Source organism: Diospyros lotus, chromosome 5, assembly GCF_014633365.1.
Source record: "Diospyros lotus cultivar Yz01 chromosome 5, ASM1463336v1, whole genome shotgun sequence".
Classification (NCBI taxonomy): Eukaryota; Viridiplantae; Streptophyta; class Magnoliopsida; order Ericales; family Ebenaceae; genus Diospyros; species Diospyros lotus.
Window position 1 is genome coordinate 39,405,843 of NC_068342.1, and position 19,471 is coordinate 39,425,313.

At 35.7% G+C, this 19,471-nt stretch overlaps 2 protein-coding genes and 1 pseudogene across 2 annotated transcripts; all 3 read right to left on the bottom strand.

Annotated features, from left to right (window-relative positions):
• Positions 1-1,133: 1,133 nt before the first annotated feature.
• LOC127802333 (putative cyclin-A3-1) lies at positions 1,134-6,045 on the bottom strand. Its single transcript, XM_052338077.1, has 8 exons — positions 5,630-6,045; positions 4,106-4,338; positions 3,942-4,017; positions 3,789-3,865; positions 3,634-3,685; positions 3,395-3,544; positions 1,661-1,795; positions 1,134-1,544 (listed from the first exon to the last, which is right to left on the bottom strand). The coding sequence occupies exons 1-8, from the start codon at positions 5,909-5,911 to the stop codon at positions 1,443-1,445; spliced, it is 1,107 nt and encodes a 368-aa protein (XP_052194037.1). The 5' UTR covers positions 5,912-6,045; the 3' UTR covers positions 1,134-1,442.
• Positions 6,046-10,396: 4,351 nt separating this feature from the next.
• On the bottom strand, positions 10,397-13,378 carry LOC127802255 (putative pumilio homolog 8, chloroplastic). The gene is made up of 5 exons (XM_052337967.1): positions 12,126-13,378; positions 11,865-12,027; positions 11,064-11,227; positions 10,645-10,903; positions 10,397-10,513 (listed from the first exon to the last, which is right to left on the bottom strand). Exons 1-5 carry the CDS (start codon positions 13,376-13,378, stop codon positions 10,397-10,399), a joined length of 1,956 nt encoding a protein of 651 aa, XP_052193927.1.
• Positions 13,379-14,978: 1,600 nt separating this feature from the next.
• LOC127801221 (putative pentatricopeptide repeat-containing protein At3g08820) lies at positions 14,979-17,320 on the bottom strand (annotated as a pseudogene).
• Between the last annotated feature and the right edge of the window lie 2,151 nt (positions 17,321-19,471).

Consider the following 19,471-nt stretch of genomic DNA (forward strand, 5'->3'; position numbering starts at 1 on the left):
ATATTTGGGCTTGTGCCTAGTGAAGCGGTTTGATTGATTGAGCCCTTCGTCCATCGGCCTTATGGAATAATTGCATTGGGCTTTCGTTAGTACACAACTACGGAGCCTTACCTTATCTTCAACTAAAAATATATAAATTTCACTTTTAATAAATCACATTTGTTAGTTGTAATTTAGTTTATATTTTTTAAATAAATCAATAAATAACTATGCAAGTTAAAAATTGTTTAAAATTTAAAATGCAAATGTCAAATTTTTTATCATATCTAATAAATAAATTTTTACTTTATATATAATAAATAATTAATAAAATCATCACATGATTAAATGAAATATCATATCATATGTCAGAGTGCTTTGCATATAAAAATACCACATGAATATATAATTATTTCGAGCTCAAATACATATTTTAACCTTTATACTTGAACATTTTTTTTAAACACCCAAATTTTTCATTGTTTCAATTGCATCACTGAACTATATAATTTCAAGTCAATTGTACATCTTGTCATAGTTAATCTAGTATGTACAATGCTCGTACACTAAAATACCCAAGTTACCCTTAATGCGCTTGCAAACCAACCACCATTTTCGTCACAACTTTTTTCCTTCAGTGGCTATTGACAAAATAAGTGTATGCTATTATTGATCAGAAAAAGCGAAAGGCGAAGTCTTCAACGAAGTCGCCTCTTTGCCTTTCGCCTTAGGCCGCTATCAATCAAGGAAGGCAAGAGGCAACTTCGTCTCTTCATCTTCTGTTTCTTGATCACCTACATCTACCTCGTCGCCAACTATTGAAGAAAAAAGTTGTAACGAAGATGGTAGTCAATTTGTATATGCGTAAAGAATAATTTGGATATTAATATACGCACATTTCACGCATAGAATCAATTATGATAAGATACAATTAGCTCAAAATTACATAAGGTATAATTAAAACAATACCACCCCAATTATGATAAGAATTAAATTAAGTATTTTGCCTCGTTTCAAAACATAATATCATAGACAATAATCACCCCAAGTGACGAAAGGACAAAACTAGATTAATCCCTTGAGGAAATAAACGATAACCATCAGTAATAAGCATTTGGTAGCGGCACATGTCTAAATTCACATGTGATATATATCAGTAACTTGTAAGAATTTAGAGATCACACTTTGTGTATTAGTAAGAGTTAGATTGTGACAATAAACTCTCGTTAAAATGACCATCCACAAGCAACTAAAAAGTGATTGCTTTACTTACACTGCCAACGAAACAATACCTGCATCTGATTGCAAAACCAAAACTATTCGATCACCACCGACATAAGGGAAAGCAAGCTATCACCATAGCCTGCCGTGTTGCAAGGTATTTCAGCTTCAAGTGATTGCTTCTCCGCTTCTGTAGTTTGGTTCGTAGCAGCCTTTAGCGAAGGCTTTCATTTGGGGCTTTGTCAATCGATCACTCTGCTTGACTTGGAGGTCTTTTCATCAACGGCCTCGAAATAATTTGCAGGGATCTCTGAGGGAGGACACAACGCAGCGACGCGCTTGAACTGTTAAAATGACGAAGCATTGAGTTGTAGTCAGATTGTAAAATAGGTTTTGCAGGTGTAAGATGGATTGCAGCGAATTGCAGTGTCATCCAAGAAGACAAGACAGAGAGAGAGACCTTATGTTGTATAAATTTGTCTCTGACTGCTTGAAAACATAGTCCTCGTCTTCCCAGTTGCAATTCATGAATGGCAAGGACGCATTCCTTCAGTTCTAACGGTCTATAACCGGTGGAGTATTGCAGTTCTAAGTTCTACAGACAAAGGGCATGAACATGTGGATGAGAGAAAAATCTAGTAGAATTTGCGGCAATTGATCTTACCCTGTGCATATTAGGGTTGGTTCACTTTGTCAATTTTAATTTTATTGGAGAAAGCAATCTCTACAAACAATGTTCACAAACTCAGGTGATACACATAATAATTTTATTTAAAATTAGTAATAGATGCCTCATTATTTTGAATTATTATAAATTTTAATAATTTGTGAAGATTGTTTGTCAAATTTGTTTGCTCTAACCTGCCCTATCATTTTATTAAAGGTAATGTTAAATGTATTTTATTTTAAAATAAGATGTATTTATTATATCTTATTTTTATTATTCAAACAATTCTATTAGTTGATTAAATAGTTCAAAACACAATACATTTATCATTGGTCAATAGAAATATTTGAATGTTAAAAAACATGATATAATAAATGGATCTTATCTGAAAATATATACATTTACTATTGTGTAATCATCGCCCTAATAATCTTATATAAATAAAAAATAAAAAAAAATCACATAAAATAAAGAATCACGTCACTAGAGTTAGTTGAAAGCCAATATACTTTTAGCTTATATTTTGACTTAGATTAGATGATGTTTTTGATAACGTTAAAAGCAAAGACTCCAAACCAAATATATTCTTGAATCCCTTGAAGACAAGAAAGGTAAAGGAATCCAATTTGGGCAAATGATGCATACTGAAGTATTCTCCAAACCACAATAAAAGTTATCACTATAAGCACAATTCAAGTAGGAGAAGATCTGGAAGACCTATTAATTAAGTCCTTGATTCAAGGTAATTCATAAGATTTAAAGAACAGAAAAATTCAAACCTAATATGAAGAATTAGAGGATGGGCATCCCAAGCCTCCAGGGTGTCATATGTCCTAAACAGACTCCATAAACTAAGATAAGATAACTTACACTCATCCAATAATTCCGGTTCAACTCTATCTTGGACTCACCAAATTAAGGAAAATCAACTAATCCTCTACGATTTGGGCACAATTAGCTCATACTCATCACACAAACCCAATCTGAAAAGTATAAAAGAACCTGAAGGTGAGCCAAAAGTAAGCCATTCAACATTATTCTCATGAGTCTTCAAGTCCTCTCAAACTCTTTGTTGACTTAAGCATGAAACCGGCTCAAAGATCTTCAAAATTATCATAAGTTTACACAAAGATGTTCTAGAAAGTTCTCTAGTTACCCTTGAGAATTGAGATAATCTATTTACCAACCTGCCATCTTTTACACTCAGCAATACAAGCAAATTTGAGTGCACAGAGATCTAGATCTATCCAGTAAAACTGATGTCTTAAAGAATATAATTTTAGATGAAACTATACTCATCAGGGACTCTAATGATAAGTATTTCTTGCAAGGGATTCCTAACCTCTTTGCAGTCCTATCACAAGTTCACATAAAGATTTTCTGATACCAAGTAACTTATAATAAAATTCATCAATCTTTTTGCGAATCCATATCATCTTTCTCCTTCGGCAGCAGAGGCAAATTCAATTGCAAGGAGATCTAGTTATTATATCTTGAGACTATAAATTGGAATGGAGGCGTCCTTACCCATGGGTGCATCTTTGGCTGGACTGTAAATCGAGAAAGAAAGATGGCTGAAGCAGCAACAGTTGATGGCAAGAAGCGCAGACACTCATAATCTAGCAAGCCTAACTCCGCAAGATAGCAACCCAAAAACTCCATCTGCAAATTGTATACCTGGAATGGCACAGAAGATACTGAATCAGGGACAACAAAAATGAGTAGAAGAATGTTTATAAAGCTAGAGGCATAATGATAACAACAACATGAGGAGGATGACCAATCGTGCTGTTCTCTTGAGCAACCCTGATAAAGATCCTGCAAAGGAGGGGCAGACAATTGAAGTAGGGACCAACGGAACAAGTGTTTGGATTACAAAAATGATAAAAGAAACTACATAATGCGAGGACAGTGTTCCTGCCTCAGAAAATTTTTTGTTGTGGGGGTGCCCATGTTGAAGTTGAGAAATCGGAGCACATCTCCCTCCATGTTCACCACCTGTAAAATCAGCCACATATGACACATTCAAGCAGCAATAAATTAATCAAGCAAAAATTTGAGCAGCCAAACACACCTCTTCTTTTGTATAAGCATTATCTGTTAAGTAGCAGAAATCTTCTATACGGGGAGGAGTAATCTCTTCATACTTACTGCACCAAAAAGAGAACCATTAAGAGAATCAATCCGTTTGACAACCAAGCAAAAGAGTAGTATGCAAGAAGAGGTTCATGTGCATACGATGCAATAAGCATGCAAGAAACACCAAGAAGCTGAAGCTTGTTTCTGCTTACAGAATGACAGGATAGGAATCTGTCAATGTAAGATACAGTCAGAAAAAGGGTGTCCGAGACAAGTTTGTATTCCTCTGCAACTTCGACCAACCAATTCAATAGAATTTCTCGCATTGCTGGATTAACATCCTTTTGAACCTTTTCCATGTAGCCAGGCAAGGGTCTCCTGTTCTCCTCTACCTATATTAAGATCACAGGTGGACTAATCAAAGCTTGTTTCAACTAATCAACACAACTCTTATGAAGGAAAAGAAAAACAACTACTCATCAATCCATATCTTGAGGTTGAGGTGAAAGGGATTTGTAGGGAAGCTGAATGCCACGTCAAAAGCTCTCAACCAGAAATTAAACAGCTCTAATAAACGAGAGGCTCACTCTGTACCTATGAAATATGCTCACTTGCAAGCATCCAGACATGGTGGCATCAAAGAACATGAACTCCCAGCACACCCAGGTATCGCCGATGTCTAGGGTCCCACACTCGAGTTATATCAGGGCCGCTAACTAATCCCCCAAATGACCCGAGAAAGTGTGGGATGATGATAAGCAAGATAATGAAGGGCGACATCTATCATGCCAGGATAGAGATGTCTCCGCCAAATACTCCCTAACACTACCATACCTCCTCAAGGATAAATAATGTACCCACAAATATAGCCATATAGGGGAATACCTTATTCGTTCTCTCACTAGAGTCTCTGCACTCATTGTTACCTTGCAATTATTCTTTGATGTAATATACAGTAGCCATATTCTGCCTCTTTTCTAAGGTCTAATTTAGAAATCTGATCAGAGAGCTTCCTGCGGCCGCATCAGGGCAACTTTCTATTGTGATTTCAGGTTATCCAACACCCGGTACACTGACCGTTCTACCATTAGGCCAAGTCAGCTTATATTTATTGTCAATGATACATTAGTTCAATCAATCCTCACAAAACTAGGTATATACAGGTACATCAAACCACAAACTTTAGGTCTTAATTAACAAAAACAAAAAAAGAAAACACAAACCTTAAGGTTCTTTCTAAAGAAAGGGCCGGAAATAGAAACGAAAGGTTTAAAACTTAAAATCCAATTTTGCATAATTGTATACGAGGAAACGGAAAACTCCAGGCATGCCAATCATTATACCATATGAAAGCTTAGTTGGGTCTTTCTTTTAGTTTCTTTTTCCACTTTTAGAAAATGCCCGATAACTTGGCCTATACCGTTTGACTCTTCTGGGTAACGGTTTTAGTGACTTCAGCAAGAAAGAACCAATTAATGACGAAGAAGGATTCCAGATCTAGATTCCAATAGATGGTGACGTCAAGCCGCTATTCAAAATTACTTAAATTGAGTGTAACTTCGATAACCTCTGAGGGAAACTTTCTTGTTATTTTGCTTGACCTTCCGTTTTCTTAGGAACCAAACAGATATATACCAAAAAAAGAAACAAACGAATAACACGCTGGAACTTGATTATGTATACCTCCAAGGAGTGAAGATGCAGATATATAAGGGGCGCATAAGCAGATTTCTGAGGAACCTCGCAACTCGAAACAATCTCCGGGCCAACCGACTCCTCGACCTTCTCCTTCCTCAAAGCGGGTTTGGGCTTCCGAGTTTCCCGATTCAACCCGGGGGAGTTGGTGAGATCACCCAAAGGGACTCGCTTCTTGGTTCGAGGCGGCGGCTGCGGAGACGGACCGGGCGTGGCCATGGAAGCCAATGGCCGCTTCTTGGAGCGAACACTATTTTCTTGCTCGTCCATGCCAAGAAGATCGAGGGTTTTGGGTTTTTGAATCAATTAACGAAGCGTGTTAGCAGAACACAGAAGAAGATCAATTTGGCGTGAAGAGAGAGAGAGAGAGAGAGAGAGAGAGAGAGAGAGAGAGAGAGAACTAATGCCGCCATTTCCATTTTCGAAAGTCAATAGAGGCGCGTTCTCCAGTTACGGGCTTACGCTTTGGAGAATACGAATACGACGTCGCTTCAACACTGGCACTTTTTCGCGCTGGACAAAGAAGCATAAAACGTATTATTCTCACGAAAATACTTTTCTAGAAAAATAATTCTTAATAATCTATTTTATTAATTAAGCAAATCCCCACATAATTATAAAACATTTTACTGTAATTAACAGAATCACGTGTGCTTGATCGAGTAAGATCCATGTGGCCTTTTCCCGCGGGGGCAGAGCCCAACGATACGGCCATATAGAAAAATTTATATTTCGCCGCCTTCATATTTGTGATGTGTCTTTGTTTAAATTTTAACCGTTACGAAATGAATTTTTTAATTTATCTCTTTTACCAATTTTTTTTGAGATTGGACGATAAAAGCATTCACAAGGGGGCGTCATCCCAAGATCTATGTGGCCTCCATTACCTATTTTCAGGGTTGGGTTAAGGCATCGGCCTGTGAAACCTATGTTTAGGGGCTTTTTTTTAGGAGACTTAATAAATTTTTTTGATCAAATTAAATGATAAAAATATTTTTTACCAAAAAGAAGCCTAATAAATTTTTAATGATAAATATTTTAGTATTAAAAATGGGTTTTAATAAATTTTTCATATTTTTATTATTTTTTAAAGGGATTCCAAATTTTAAATGGCCTAAGGCCCGCAACTCCCATCTGCTGACATGGTCTCTTCTACCAATTTTTTGAGTTTATAGTTGTTTTTATTTTTTATTTATAAATCATTAAGGGCATGTTCAATCTTATTTTTTTTTTTTTAAATTTTAGTTTTTGTTTTCAAAATCTTCAAAGTAAAAACAAAAAAATCTATTTGACTACAAATTTGGTAGTACAGTTGAATCCAAATAACTCGAATTTCATCCCAACATATATGATGCACGAAAACACTTAGAGAGACACTAATAAAATATTTTTGTGCCATTTCTATAATTTTAAAAATACTTTGGGGTCATCTTATAATATTAGAAAACTATCATAAATGTGTCTTCCATTTGAAAACGTGTTTCAGTCCATGAAAAGGTTAGAGAAGGAAAAAAAATTCTCTTATACTATATAATATAAAAATATAAGGGAATTTTATATATAATATATTAATTTTTAATATTAAAAATTATATTTACAAAAATATATATATATTCTTTATTGACATGTTTCCCAATGTTTCAATTTTTTACTTTTATAAAAATTATCGTTTCTCCATTTTCTTTTCCGTTTCATATTCCATTTTCATATTTGTGCAATTTAAAATTTAACTCATTTGGGACAACTCAAACCAAATCAACCTAAACTCTCAAATCACGATTTGTTGATTTGGGTAATTGGTGGTGGTTTAGACTATTGAAAAAATCGACGTTAATAGTCGATTTTGATTTAACCAATTAGTAAATTATCATATAAAATTAAATGTCTAATGCCTTTTAATTGAACCTAAAAAAATTCTTAACGACCACTAATTTTTAATGATCGTAGTAGTTTAGACGTATTAGGATATGATTGTGTCTTTTAACTAAACTTTTGATGCATTTTGTGATTTTTAGTATTTTGTGAAACTGTTTTAAGAAATAGTCAAACTCCCATTAGTGATTTAATTTAATAGATTCGATGGCCATAAAACATATTTATTCAGTTGAAGGAAGTTACATATCAATTGGAACAACCTTTTATGTTTTTTTATAGGAAAAATTAATTATTATAAAAAAATAAATCAAGAAAGTATTGGTCAAAGCAAGAGTTAGAGTCTCCGTAGTCAAAGATCTTGCCGTACATAGTGTCCCTACATTTGTGAGCCTGACTTGCTAAAAGAATGGGCAACACCTTTTACCCATTTTGGTTTGAAAATAGTTTTAAAAAATAAATAAAAAATATATGTAGAGGTAAAGAATATTTTAGTTAAATTAAAATAATTAAATTGGTCAAAAATTTTGATTTGATTCGGTTCAAATTGTAAATTAGTTCGGTTCAGTTTTTAAGTTTGAGTATTTTAGTATTTCGCTTTGATACAGTCTTAATATTAAAATAAAATAAAATAATTAAATTAGTCAAAATGTCAAAAATGATATATTTTTTTCTTTCTGGTTATTCTTTTAATTTTTTGATCGATTTGATTTTTTTAAAATTATTTTGTTTGAACATCTATTCAATTGATTTAGTTTGACTTTTAGAACATATTCAATTTATTTGATTTGAGTAATTCGTGCTCACCCTCTAAATATATGTTTAATTTTAAATTTCTATAAAAGCTACACATAAAACTTATATTTATAAATTTGAATATATATAGGTGAGATGAGGTGCAAAGTGTGATAAAAATAAATTTTTTATAACTATTATATTTATAAATAAAGATGCATATTTAGTAATTAAAAGGCGACGAGAGCTTGAATTAAGATGTAATTGAAATTATGAAATTAGGTATATCAGAATTATATGGTAGAGCGATAGAGATTTAGATTAAATCATGTTAAATCTACGTGTCTCAAAATTTATTTTTATATTTATTTATTATGTGTAATAAGTGATATCAATTGGACTACCCAACAATTTATGTCAAATTAATTACTTAATAAATCTTATTAAAGTGAATTTGTTGGAGGAGTGAGTGGTCAAATTCAGCAACCAAATGAGTGAAAAAGACAAAATTGCCCATGCATTAAATTTTGTGGTATTTAATTTGGCTACATGCATAGGTATGTTCCTATATGTCATTATTCTTATAAAAATTGTTATTTTTCAAGCGTTACATGGTAATAATGTTTAAGGTTAAATAGGTGTTCTTTTATGGTAAAAAAAAAAAAAAAGATATTGTATTTGAGGAATTTATTGTCTTTTGTAATACTTTATTAATTAATAAAATTATTTTTGAGACTAAAAACAAAGTACATTTGAAAACAATTATTTACTGTACCTTAATCATTATCCTTAGAACAATAAATTACATTATTAAGTAAAAATTTGTTTGGTTAACAAATACTAATAACGACCCCTATAATGAGATTTTTTTTTTTAGTAAAAACCCTTTTATTACCATATAAAAAGAGAGGCTATTTGTGGTACCTTATTTTAAGGGGATATTTTTTTTTTATGTGAAAAACTCAAAAAGTCTTTGATCAACGCATAATTTTTGGCGGAGACTATCCCATCAAATCTAAAACCCAAGACTCAAAACGTTTTTAGCCTAAGTGGATGAATATGTGGGTTGAGAGCCAAAGTTTGGAGCTTGACCGCTTAAATAGACGCAGATTATCGATACTCTTAACAAAAACAAATCACTGCAACACTTTATCACAAAATTATTTTTACAGATACAAAATATGTACGTTAGACAACAAATATTTACAACATCTTTCGAAAGTGCTTTTAATTATAACATTTTATAAAATTGTCAGTAAAAATATTTTTAGTTAACAAATACTAATAACAACCCTTATAATAATAAAAATTTTGTTAGTAAAAACCCCATATAAAAAGAGAGGCGATTTGGGATACCCTATTTTAAGAGGACACCTTTAGCAGAAGCAAAATATAGCAACATTTTATCAACTAACAAAATTAATTTTCGGAATAAAAGAAAGATACATTTGACAACAAATATTTACCACACCTTTGCCATTACCTTTAAAACAATAATTAACATTATTCTCTTGAAAAATATGAACTTAAACATTTTAAAGCAATCAAGATGATTGAGGATGTCTTTAAGTAGAAATATTTTTAGTTAACAAATGCTAATAACGACGCCTATAAAAATTAAAATTTTGTTAGTAAAAACCCTTTCATTACCCCAAAAGGAGGCTAGTACCCTATTTTAAGAGGGCACCCTTAGCAAAGGCAAAATATTAATAACAAGAAGCAATAATAATAGAAATTAATGGTAGAATCTGGGAATTAAAATGTGGCTTCGACAGCCAAAGCACATGAAACTAAGAAGCCAAAATTCAGGGATTAGGGTCATTTAGTACATAACAAGCAACAGCAGCAGCAGCATTAGCATCCGAACGTAGTCTCTAACATATGTTCAACAACAAACAACTATTACAACTGGGGAAAGCTGCATATTAGGGCAGTAGATAAAAAACTAATTAATTTTCTAGCCAACTTATTAATTCCCCTAATGGAAATTAAACTAGACCGACCGATCGATAGAGACAACCACAAACATATTAGTAAAGGCAAAGACCAAACAGTCAACACAGTTATTCTACTAGAAGTACCAACAACACGAACATGATGATGCATGCATGCATGCCAAGAAGATAAGCGAGAACTTTTCTGCAAACCCTAAACGCGATTCTTTCTGCCTCTGATCACTGCCAGCACCCGCTTCCCGTAGGGATGGCTGTGCAGGAAAGGGTAATGTATTTGAATCAGGTTAACCACCGTGCTGCGAAGAGCTCCCTGAGAGAAAGAGATGGAACACATTACATGAAGAACATCGTTGTTATTGGTCATCAAGGGTTGGTATTGCATGTGATGACAAACACTCAAGCTCTGGAATTAATGGCTTTTTGAGACGATCAAGAACGTACCTTCGACGTGACATAGGTGCGCTGCGCGACATAGTTCCCGAAAGGGTCCTGAAGAACCATCAAGAAGTTCGGGCTATGGATAATCTCCTCGATGATCTGCGCAACCTGATCGTATTCCAGATCGCGCAGACACCTCTCCACCACATTGCTTCCATACTTGTTCATGGAGATGGAGACGTAATTACCAGCAAGCTGTGCCAATATCTCTTCTATAGCCTCAGGAAACTTCATCGCCAGCATATATTGCACAACATAATTTCTGAAATGTTGAGAAAATCAATGTCTTGCTCTCTCTCTCTCTCTCTCTCTCTCACACACACACACACACACACATTGATCATATTTGAAGTAAGTCAATACAGAAAAGATCAATGTTTGTAAGCTAATGAAAGTAGAGGAGAGGAGAGAAAGTAACAAACCCATAAGGATGTTCAGAAAGGAAGACCGCGTTTGCTATGATTTCAGCCATCATGCGCTCTAGGGTTTCTCCCTCGGCATTTGGCAGACATTGTTGCAGAACGCAGCATCCGCTTTTGTCCGTTGCGACATCAAGGCAGTTATCAGCCACTATTTCTATGAGAAGCTGTAGAAAGAGAGACATTCGGTTGAAGGTGAGAGGGAGGAACACATGAAGGTCAACTTGTGGTCTTGTGTTTGAGTTATTATGAGTCTTTTAGGTACTCCCTTAAGTATTCTACTGTGGTCATCTCCTCTCATGGGTGTATCCTAATTTAAGTGGTGAACGAGTTTATAACGTTGCCACTAAAGTCTAAAACGTTTGCTCAATCTCTTATTCAATTCTTTTAACTTATAAATTAAAAAAGATAAGTTTAGATTGCAAGGGATATACGTAGCAGAAAGAATAGAGCCGGCCCCTCATTTCACTTATAAAATTAGGCGTGATATAACCTTGTTCTACACCTAGCTAGGATAGTATTCAATCTTAAATAATGATAGCATTATATCATTAATTAACTCGTTCATTTAGGCTCAAACATTTAGGCTCTTGGGCATAACCAGATTGCTTATATTGGAAGAGAACATCAACCATTTGTGCTACCTAGTCGGGGGAATCACATGGGATTATTCACAAAGAAGGATCAATATAAATTGCTTAGACGTGTGTATATATGTAACAAGAAGAAATATGTTGCATATGTGTTCATCAGATTGCAGAATGTATAAAGGAAAACATAAATAAGATGATTCTAGAATCAAACCTTGTTATCCTCCCTAGAGAAATATTTCAAACAATGTTCAACCACATGGTGACCATTCAAGTTCTTGCACAGTAAAAGGCCGTTCCGCCCCAGAACAGACGAAATCAGAGATCTTTGCCCCGGCGTTTTAACACATTCCAGCAGCTTCTGCATCGCCCGAGTTCTACAACAATGGCGAACAACCAAAGAAAAAAGGAAAACGGAAATCAAGTAAAGAATCAAAAAAGATCACAATAATATATCAACAGCAAGAAGCCATACCCATATGTATCAGTGCATATATTGATGAGTTGGTTCTCATCACCGATCAAGAGAAGAAGGATTTGGGTAATTTGGTCGGGGCTGCAAACGTCGAAAAGCTTCTGAATGAGATAGTTTCCGAACTGGTCCAGCATTAGTTCCGGGACATGATCTTTGATCTCCGAGAAAATCAAGTCGACTTCTTCCGGCGAGCCGGTCTCAAACTTTCCTTGCAGGAACCGGCAGCCGCTTTGATCCCTCGCCACGAGATGAATCTTGCCTCTCAGTTCATCCAACGACGAGAAACTCGAACGCCGGCCGGTGGGATAGAGATCGTTGCTATACAAAGAACTCGAGACGCTCGAATTATCGGCTTTGAATCTGTTGTTTCTTGATTTCAGCCTGCAGCGGGAATTCGTTTCGAGCCTAAACCCGTTTCGAGTTGAATTGTTTGAGGCCTTGGGAACCAACTGAAACGAGTCTGGATTTGCCGGGGGCCGAAATACAATTGAGGGGATTCTGTTTGTCGCCGGAAAACCGCTTGGCCCCCCATTATTATTTACAGAATTTGGATACAAGCTATTCGAATGGATTTGAAAAGCTTCTGAATTGTGATCGAGTTGGGGCTGAACGCACAAACCCATCTGTCCCCTTACAGCCGATTGAACTCTCAGCCTCTGCAAATAGGAATTCTCCGGCGCCGGGGGATACGGCAACCGAGAATAACCCATTCCAATACTAGAAGAACCAAAAGCTGAGTTAACGTTGTTTCCCTGAATAGACCCGCCGCAGTAACCCAAAGCTGAGTTAACGTTGTTTCCCTGAATAGACCCGCCGCCGTAACCCAAAGCTGAGTTAACGTTGGTTCCCTGAATAGACCCGCCGCCGTAACCCACTGCGGGAGAGCCGCCGTAAACCGGAGACTGACGAATGGGGGTTGAGAGATTCAGGGCGCTGAAATCATCTTCGATAAATGGATTAGGGTTTACAGTGAGCGAGCTAACGTTCTCCCTGCCGAAGGAGAAAGGAGCGTATAGATTGTTGTTCTCCGGCCGGAAAGGTTGAAAAGGGCGGGATTCCGGCAACGTCGTCGGTAATCTCTGCTGGGGAGGGTTTCCCACCCAAGAAAAACTCGACGAGTAAGACGGCGACCGGTTTTCCGGCATCGCCGCTGGCGGGTTCCAGATATTCTGCCTCGACGATGATGAAGACATACCAGAGCTTTCGCCATTGCTCGTGAACCATTCAGGGTTGCCTCTTTCTCTTCTCTCCATTGAATCTGTAACGGAAGCACAGGGAGAGGGGGAGAGAGAGAGCGGTGTTCGTTCTGAGGGAGAGAGATTATGGGAGGGTTTAAAGTGGTTTTAAGAGAGAAGATATATATCATTAATTAAATCATATTATATATACACATATATATATATATCACATTGGTTAGATTTTTTAGGATGGTTTACACAAAGAAGATAATGCTTACCCAAACAATTTTTTTTTTTTCTTTTGTAATTGGTTAGAAAAATTTTCTAAGATTTGAGAGAGAAAGTATATATGGAAACAAAATCATCGTATATCTTTTTTATAGATGTGAAGATTTGATTTGATCAAATTTCAAATCTAATTCCATCTAAGGTGCGTGATTTACCACTCGATTTTATATGAAAAAAAATTAATTTATATCTTTTTTTTATACATAAAAAAGATTTGATTTAATGAAATTTCAAATCTGTCGCTATATCGCTGCGATTAACACTTAGTAGTTAGTAATAAGATTCTTAGAATATAAAAATAATATTAATTGGACTCTTAATTATAATATTTATATATTAATATATTATATTATATATCATATTAATATAAATATATAATAAATTTATGTGTGACACATCTACAAGGAATTGAACGACCATGAGTGAAAGGCAATTTTCCCTTTGCATTGAATTTGATGATAATCTTTCAAATTGAAAACTGTTTTTAAGTTTTAACTTATAAAAAAATAAATAAATAATGTTAAGAGTCATGGTTGATGACAGTGTCATTAGTTATGTAATATTTCTTTATTGGATGAGGTTTAAGAGATTATATATTATTATTTCTTTTATCTAATACCTCAGCTAATAAGAATGTAAAATACCATCATCAATTATCACTTATAATATTATTTAAAAAATATTTAGTCATTTATCCATTAATTATTAGCCTTTGAATTTCAATTGTTCTCCATATCATTGTTAGGTAGCATATTTGAACCTTTCATCTAATCTACCCAACATTATTGCAATTTATACATCATTGTTTGAAATATTTTTGCAATTTATACATATAACCTTTTTATAAATATTTTCAAAAATATTTTTGAAATATTTTGTTTCTAAAATGTTTTTCTTTTTAAAATGTTAAAAAATATTTTTAAATTATTTTTATAATTTTAAAAACTTTTTGTGACATTTTCTTCCCAATTAGAGATAAAAAAAAAATTCATTATTTGTTTCTAAAATTTATTTGACTGCATAATAGGTTTTATGTTTATTTTTAAATTGAATATTTATTTTTTTATAATTTTTATAATAAAAATTATATTTACAAAAAGATCCTTATATTTTTTTTATTTACATATTTTTCTCATGTTTTTATTTTTTACTTTTTTTAAAAAAATTAATATTTTTTTATTTTCATTTCATATCATATCTATTTTTTATTTATGTGTCCTAATGTTCAGAGTGGAGATGTGATGTGAATGATAAATCAGTAAAGTGAAGAAGTAAGGGTGCGTTTGATCAGAGTGAAAAATAAAGGTGAAATTCATTTTCTACTCAAATTCTAAAAAATTCTATTAAACAGTTTTTTTTTTTTTCATAAAATTCGAATTCCATTTTTGTTCAAAAAGTGGAGACTTGAAATCAATGAATTAGAATTCCTAAGAGGTGAGGTGAGAATTGAAATTCCATCCCATTTTCTACTCTCAGGCACCACCGTAATTGTAACAGGTTGCATGTAGCAGAGTGGTTAAATATGAAGCAGCATCTGCACCATGGCATCCCTAAGGACTGCTACTGCTAGCTTCATTTCTTTTACCAATCCATCCAATGTACAATATATGGTATCAATTAATCTGAGGATGCAACGGGGAACCCACCAGAAATTCATGCACAATCCCGTTGATGCTAATCCAGCTGCACCCTGGCTGCTTCCTCACGCCCTGCTCGCGCATAAGCCACCTCATCCCTGATACTTCCCCCCATCGACGGCCGACTGCAAATGCATTCGACTGCAGCACATAGCCGGCAGAGTTTTGAGGGTCCACCTTGACGAGCATTTTGGAGATATGCTGCGCCATTGCGGATCTGTTGTGAAGGAGACAACCCCCAAGCAGAGCCCCCCACACGAACTTGGTGGGCTCAAAAGGCATGGAGTTAACAACTTCGAGTGCTTCTTCAACATGGCCCGTCCGAGCAAGGAGATCAATGTAGCAAGCATAATGCTCTGGTTTAGGTGGGGCAAAATGTTTGCTGTACATGTCTAGGAAGATCTGGCGTCCTCGCTCTAACAGCCCGGAGTGACTACACGCACAAAGAGCGCCGAGGAAGGTTCCTTCATTCGGGCGAAAACCAAAATCTTGAACTTCTGAGAAAAGCCTTAATGCATCCTCTCCTTCACCATTGATTGCAAGCCCAATGATCATAGCATTGATCGAGATAATGTCTTTGGTGAGCATCTGGTCGAACACCTCTCTCGCCTTTGCCAGACTCCCACACTTGGAATACATGTCTATCAATGCAGTAGCTAAGTTTTTATTCATAGATAGAATGCCTTTCCTCCCTTCAGATTTCATGTATTCATGAGCCCGCATTCCACGGTCTAGATCGCCAGTTTGAGCACAAGCTGACAGCACGCTCACCATCGTGACATGGTTGGGTCGACGATTAGGGTTCTCCATCATCCCGTCAAAGATACTCAAGGCCTCCAAAGGGGAACCGTTTTGAACATATGCATTTATCATAGCATTCCAAGGGAGCACACTTCTTTTTCCATCGGCACTAATCTTGTCAAATGTTTCTCTACTTCTGTCAATCTCTCCACGTTTCCCACATAAATAAACAAGAACGGTTCTAATTGAATCGAGCTCGAAGTTTTCAGAATGAGCATCATCGACAAATCGTGATAAGATCTTTACCCAATTCTCAATTTCTACAATCTCAAGATTTGAACAGACAGATAGGACATTGACCAGAGTATCATCTTCCGGCTTCAATCCCTCCTTAACCATGGACAAGAAAAGGCGCAAAGCCTCCTCAGCCTGACCCGACTGAGCGCACCCAGTAACTAAAGAAGTCCAGCAACAAACCATACTTCTATCAGGCATTTCATCGAACGCCTTCCGTGCAGCCGCCAAATCCTTCACACCTCTGGCGTAAACAGAAAGCAGACCGCTGCAAACAAAAGGGTCACGCACGAAACCGGCTTTCAGAACGTGGGTATGAATCTGTTCAACCCAATGCGCATCAGTGGCTCGAAGGCAGGCCTTGAGAAGAAAAGAAAACGTGAAGCCATTGGGGAAAATCGACCGCGATTTTAACCTGTTGAAGATGAAGAAAACATGAGAGCAGATCCCGTGTTCGGCAAAGACCCTGAGGACTGCATTGAAAGGGAAGATGTTGGGAGTTCGTAGTTGAAGAAATACTCGAAGAGCCAAGTGAGATGGGTAATGGCCAATTAGACGAGTGGCTACGAGATTGTCTTGGTGGGCGCCAACCCGGATCACGCGAGCGTGGATTTGAAGGAGATGAGAGTGAGAAATGCGGCCTTGCAAGAGATTGGGGAAGCCATGAGAGGTGGAGGAATTGGCAGAGGCTGCAGAATGGAAAAGCGTGCAACTATGAAGTGAGTGAGGTCTGGGCTTCAGGGGGAGAGGTGAAGAACGGAGAGAGAAGAAGTGAAGAGGGCTCTGAAAGTAGGAAGCCGAAGCAGTCATCGTTTTCTCATGTTTGAATGAGGAGGGCCGAGCCTGAGGCACCAATCAACATACCAGTAATTGCTTCAAGTCAAGTCTGATCCGCTTCCCAAATACTAACAGAGATGGCGAAAGATGATCCTTTCCTTAAACTCTGTAACATTTGACTTCTACGAAGGTGGCGTCCTCCTCCTGCTGGCTGCTGCGGCGGCGGGAACGCATTGACGAGTTGAACCGCACGCCCGCCTCCACCACGCCTTCCTGCATTTCAAATTCCTTTTTTTTTTTTTTTTGGATAAAAAAAATGTTAATTATATAGTTCAAAAAATGTACAAAGAACTGGATAATCCTAAAAAATACATGATAGGAATCAGGCGGTCTAACCCATAGCTAGTCTCATAATGAACTAAAACATAAAAGGATACAAGGTAAATATAATATTGAATACTAATATTTTAATCCTTCTAATAATGTTTGGAGTTTCATATTTTGAAAGGTCGCACTATTCGTACAGAAGGGGTACCCCTTCACAGACGCTAAAAATCTCGATATATCACTATTTGTTCACTTATTTCTCTATCTCTCTCCCTTTCTTGTCGCCCGCCTGCAACCTCGCTGCCGCCTCGCCCTCACCTACGACTTCATTGCCTCCCGCCTCCTCTCACCACCTCGCTGCCTCTCTTCTGCGCCTCCTTGCCTAGCCTCCTCGTCTCTGTGCCTTATCGCCTCATCGCTACAATCTTCGGCAACCGGCGACCACCCAAACCAACTGAGGTGCAATGGGTGGCGGCAATCAACAAGCGGCGAGGGCAATGGCGAGGCGCAGAGGCGAGTGCGAGAAAGAAACAAATGAGAGAAGAGCAAAGCAGAGACGAGGTAAGAGAGAGAGAGTGTGGGTTGAACAAATCAAGGGTATTTTAGTCATTTTATAATTCTGCAAAGCTATCTATACACCCCTTTAGCTTTATCCTATTTTCAAAAGTCATACGACTCCTTGTTGCCCAAATTTGGTAAATTGTGGACTCCAAGGCAATCCTCTTCACCTTACTTTGCCAACCTATCCTCTTGGCCTTTTGCTTGATCCACTTGAGAATGCGCGCTAGCTATAATAAACATAGCCCTTGAGATACCCAACCAAGCCGGAATATGGCTCCAAATGGCTAAGCTCACTGAACATTGGAAAGAAGAGGTGATGCAAAGACTCTCAACAACATTACAGAGAGGGCACTTGCGATCAATGTCCGAAAAGAGAAGTTTGTCCTTTGTTAGAATCCGTTCTTTAGCACACATCCACAAAATAAACGTCTGCAATTCAAATTCCTTTTACTTAGGTGTAATATATAAGATGAGCAAATTGTGGTTTTTAGGTCATTTTTTTTATAACATTTTATCTAAAATAATGATTTTTCATTCGACTATTCTTAACATTGAGAAAATAGAGTAATTATTTTTTTATTCAAAAAAATAAAAAAATTTAAGGATGAATAATGATATCGTGTTTGATATTTTTTTTTTTTTTGGTAACTGAAACATCGTTAAGTCATACTTCAAGTAATAAACAAAAATATATGAAAAACTAACAATATTAAAGAGAGAAGACATGAGTTGAAGAGTAAAAACTTCTGAAAAATTATAAATTATCTAAAACAACACGAGAGAATGTGTCATAAATGGACTAAGACCAATCCTTATCTTAAGAAAATAAAAAAGTAGGGAGATGCATTTAAAAAGCATTCCAAATCAAAATTGGTTTATCGAATGCTCCTTATCACAGAAAAATTGGTTATTACATTCATGTCAGATATAGTAAACCATCCCTTAGAACCCAGTGAATGATAGATGAGTTTGTCCCACACTCAAAATAGAAAAATGATACTTTAATTTTTTTAAATTTAACGGTACATATTTAACATAAAAGTTAAATAAATATATCAAACTTTAAAATTTAAAAAAATAAATTAAAATTATCAAACTAAGGAGAGTGTTACTTTAACTAAACCTATTCTCAAAATATATTGATGTAATTTGCTCTTTGTTTTATTATTAAATATCCATTTGACCCAACAAAGACATTTTACAATAACCTAAAATACTAAAAATAAACGTAAAAAATATCTAAAAATAGTTCAAAATAAAGGTGGTAAAAAAAATCAAATAATATCATTTAAAATGTGTAATTTGAAGTACTTATATGTTAAATTGGGTCATTTGATTTCAAATTATTCTATCCAAACAACGAATTGAAGAAAATTTAAATAATATTTTAACCGCTTTAACATTTCATCCTTATTCAAGTGTATCAAAAAATACAAAGAGAGAGAGAGAGAGAGAGAGAGAGACCAAGGCTGGTTGGTAATCTATGCTGCCCAAAACATTTCGGACTTCATTTCAATGTTTTCAAAATGTTCTTACTTTCAAA

Bases quoted from the DNA above. Each gene is read 5' to 3' on its own strand.
- LOC127802333 (XM_052338077.1), bottom strand. From the start codon at position 5,911: ATGGACGAGCAAGAAAATAGTGTTCGCTCCAAGAAGCGGCCATTGGCT. The intron at 3,686-3,788 runs GCAGGAACACTG...CCTCCTTTGCAG, and splicing joins ACAACAAAAAATTTTCTGAG to GATCTTTATCAGGGTTGCTC. The intron at 1,545-1,660 runs GTCTCTCTCTCT...TCATTTTAACAG, and splicing joins ACAAATTTATACAACATAAG to TTCAAGCGCGTCGCTGCGTT.
- LOC127802255 (XM_052337967.1), bottom strand. From the start codon at position 13,378: ATGGAGAGAAGAGAAAGAGGCAACCCTGAATGGTTCACGAGCAATGGC. The intron at 10,904-11,063 runs GTTTGTTACTTT...TCAACATTTCAG, and splicing joins CTTTCTGAACATCCTTATGG to AAATTATGTTGTGCAATATA. The intron at 10,514-10,644 runs GTACGTTCTTGA...TCTTTCTCTCAG, and splicing joins GCACCTATGTCACGTCGAAG to GGAGCTCTTCGCAGCACGGT.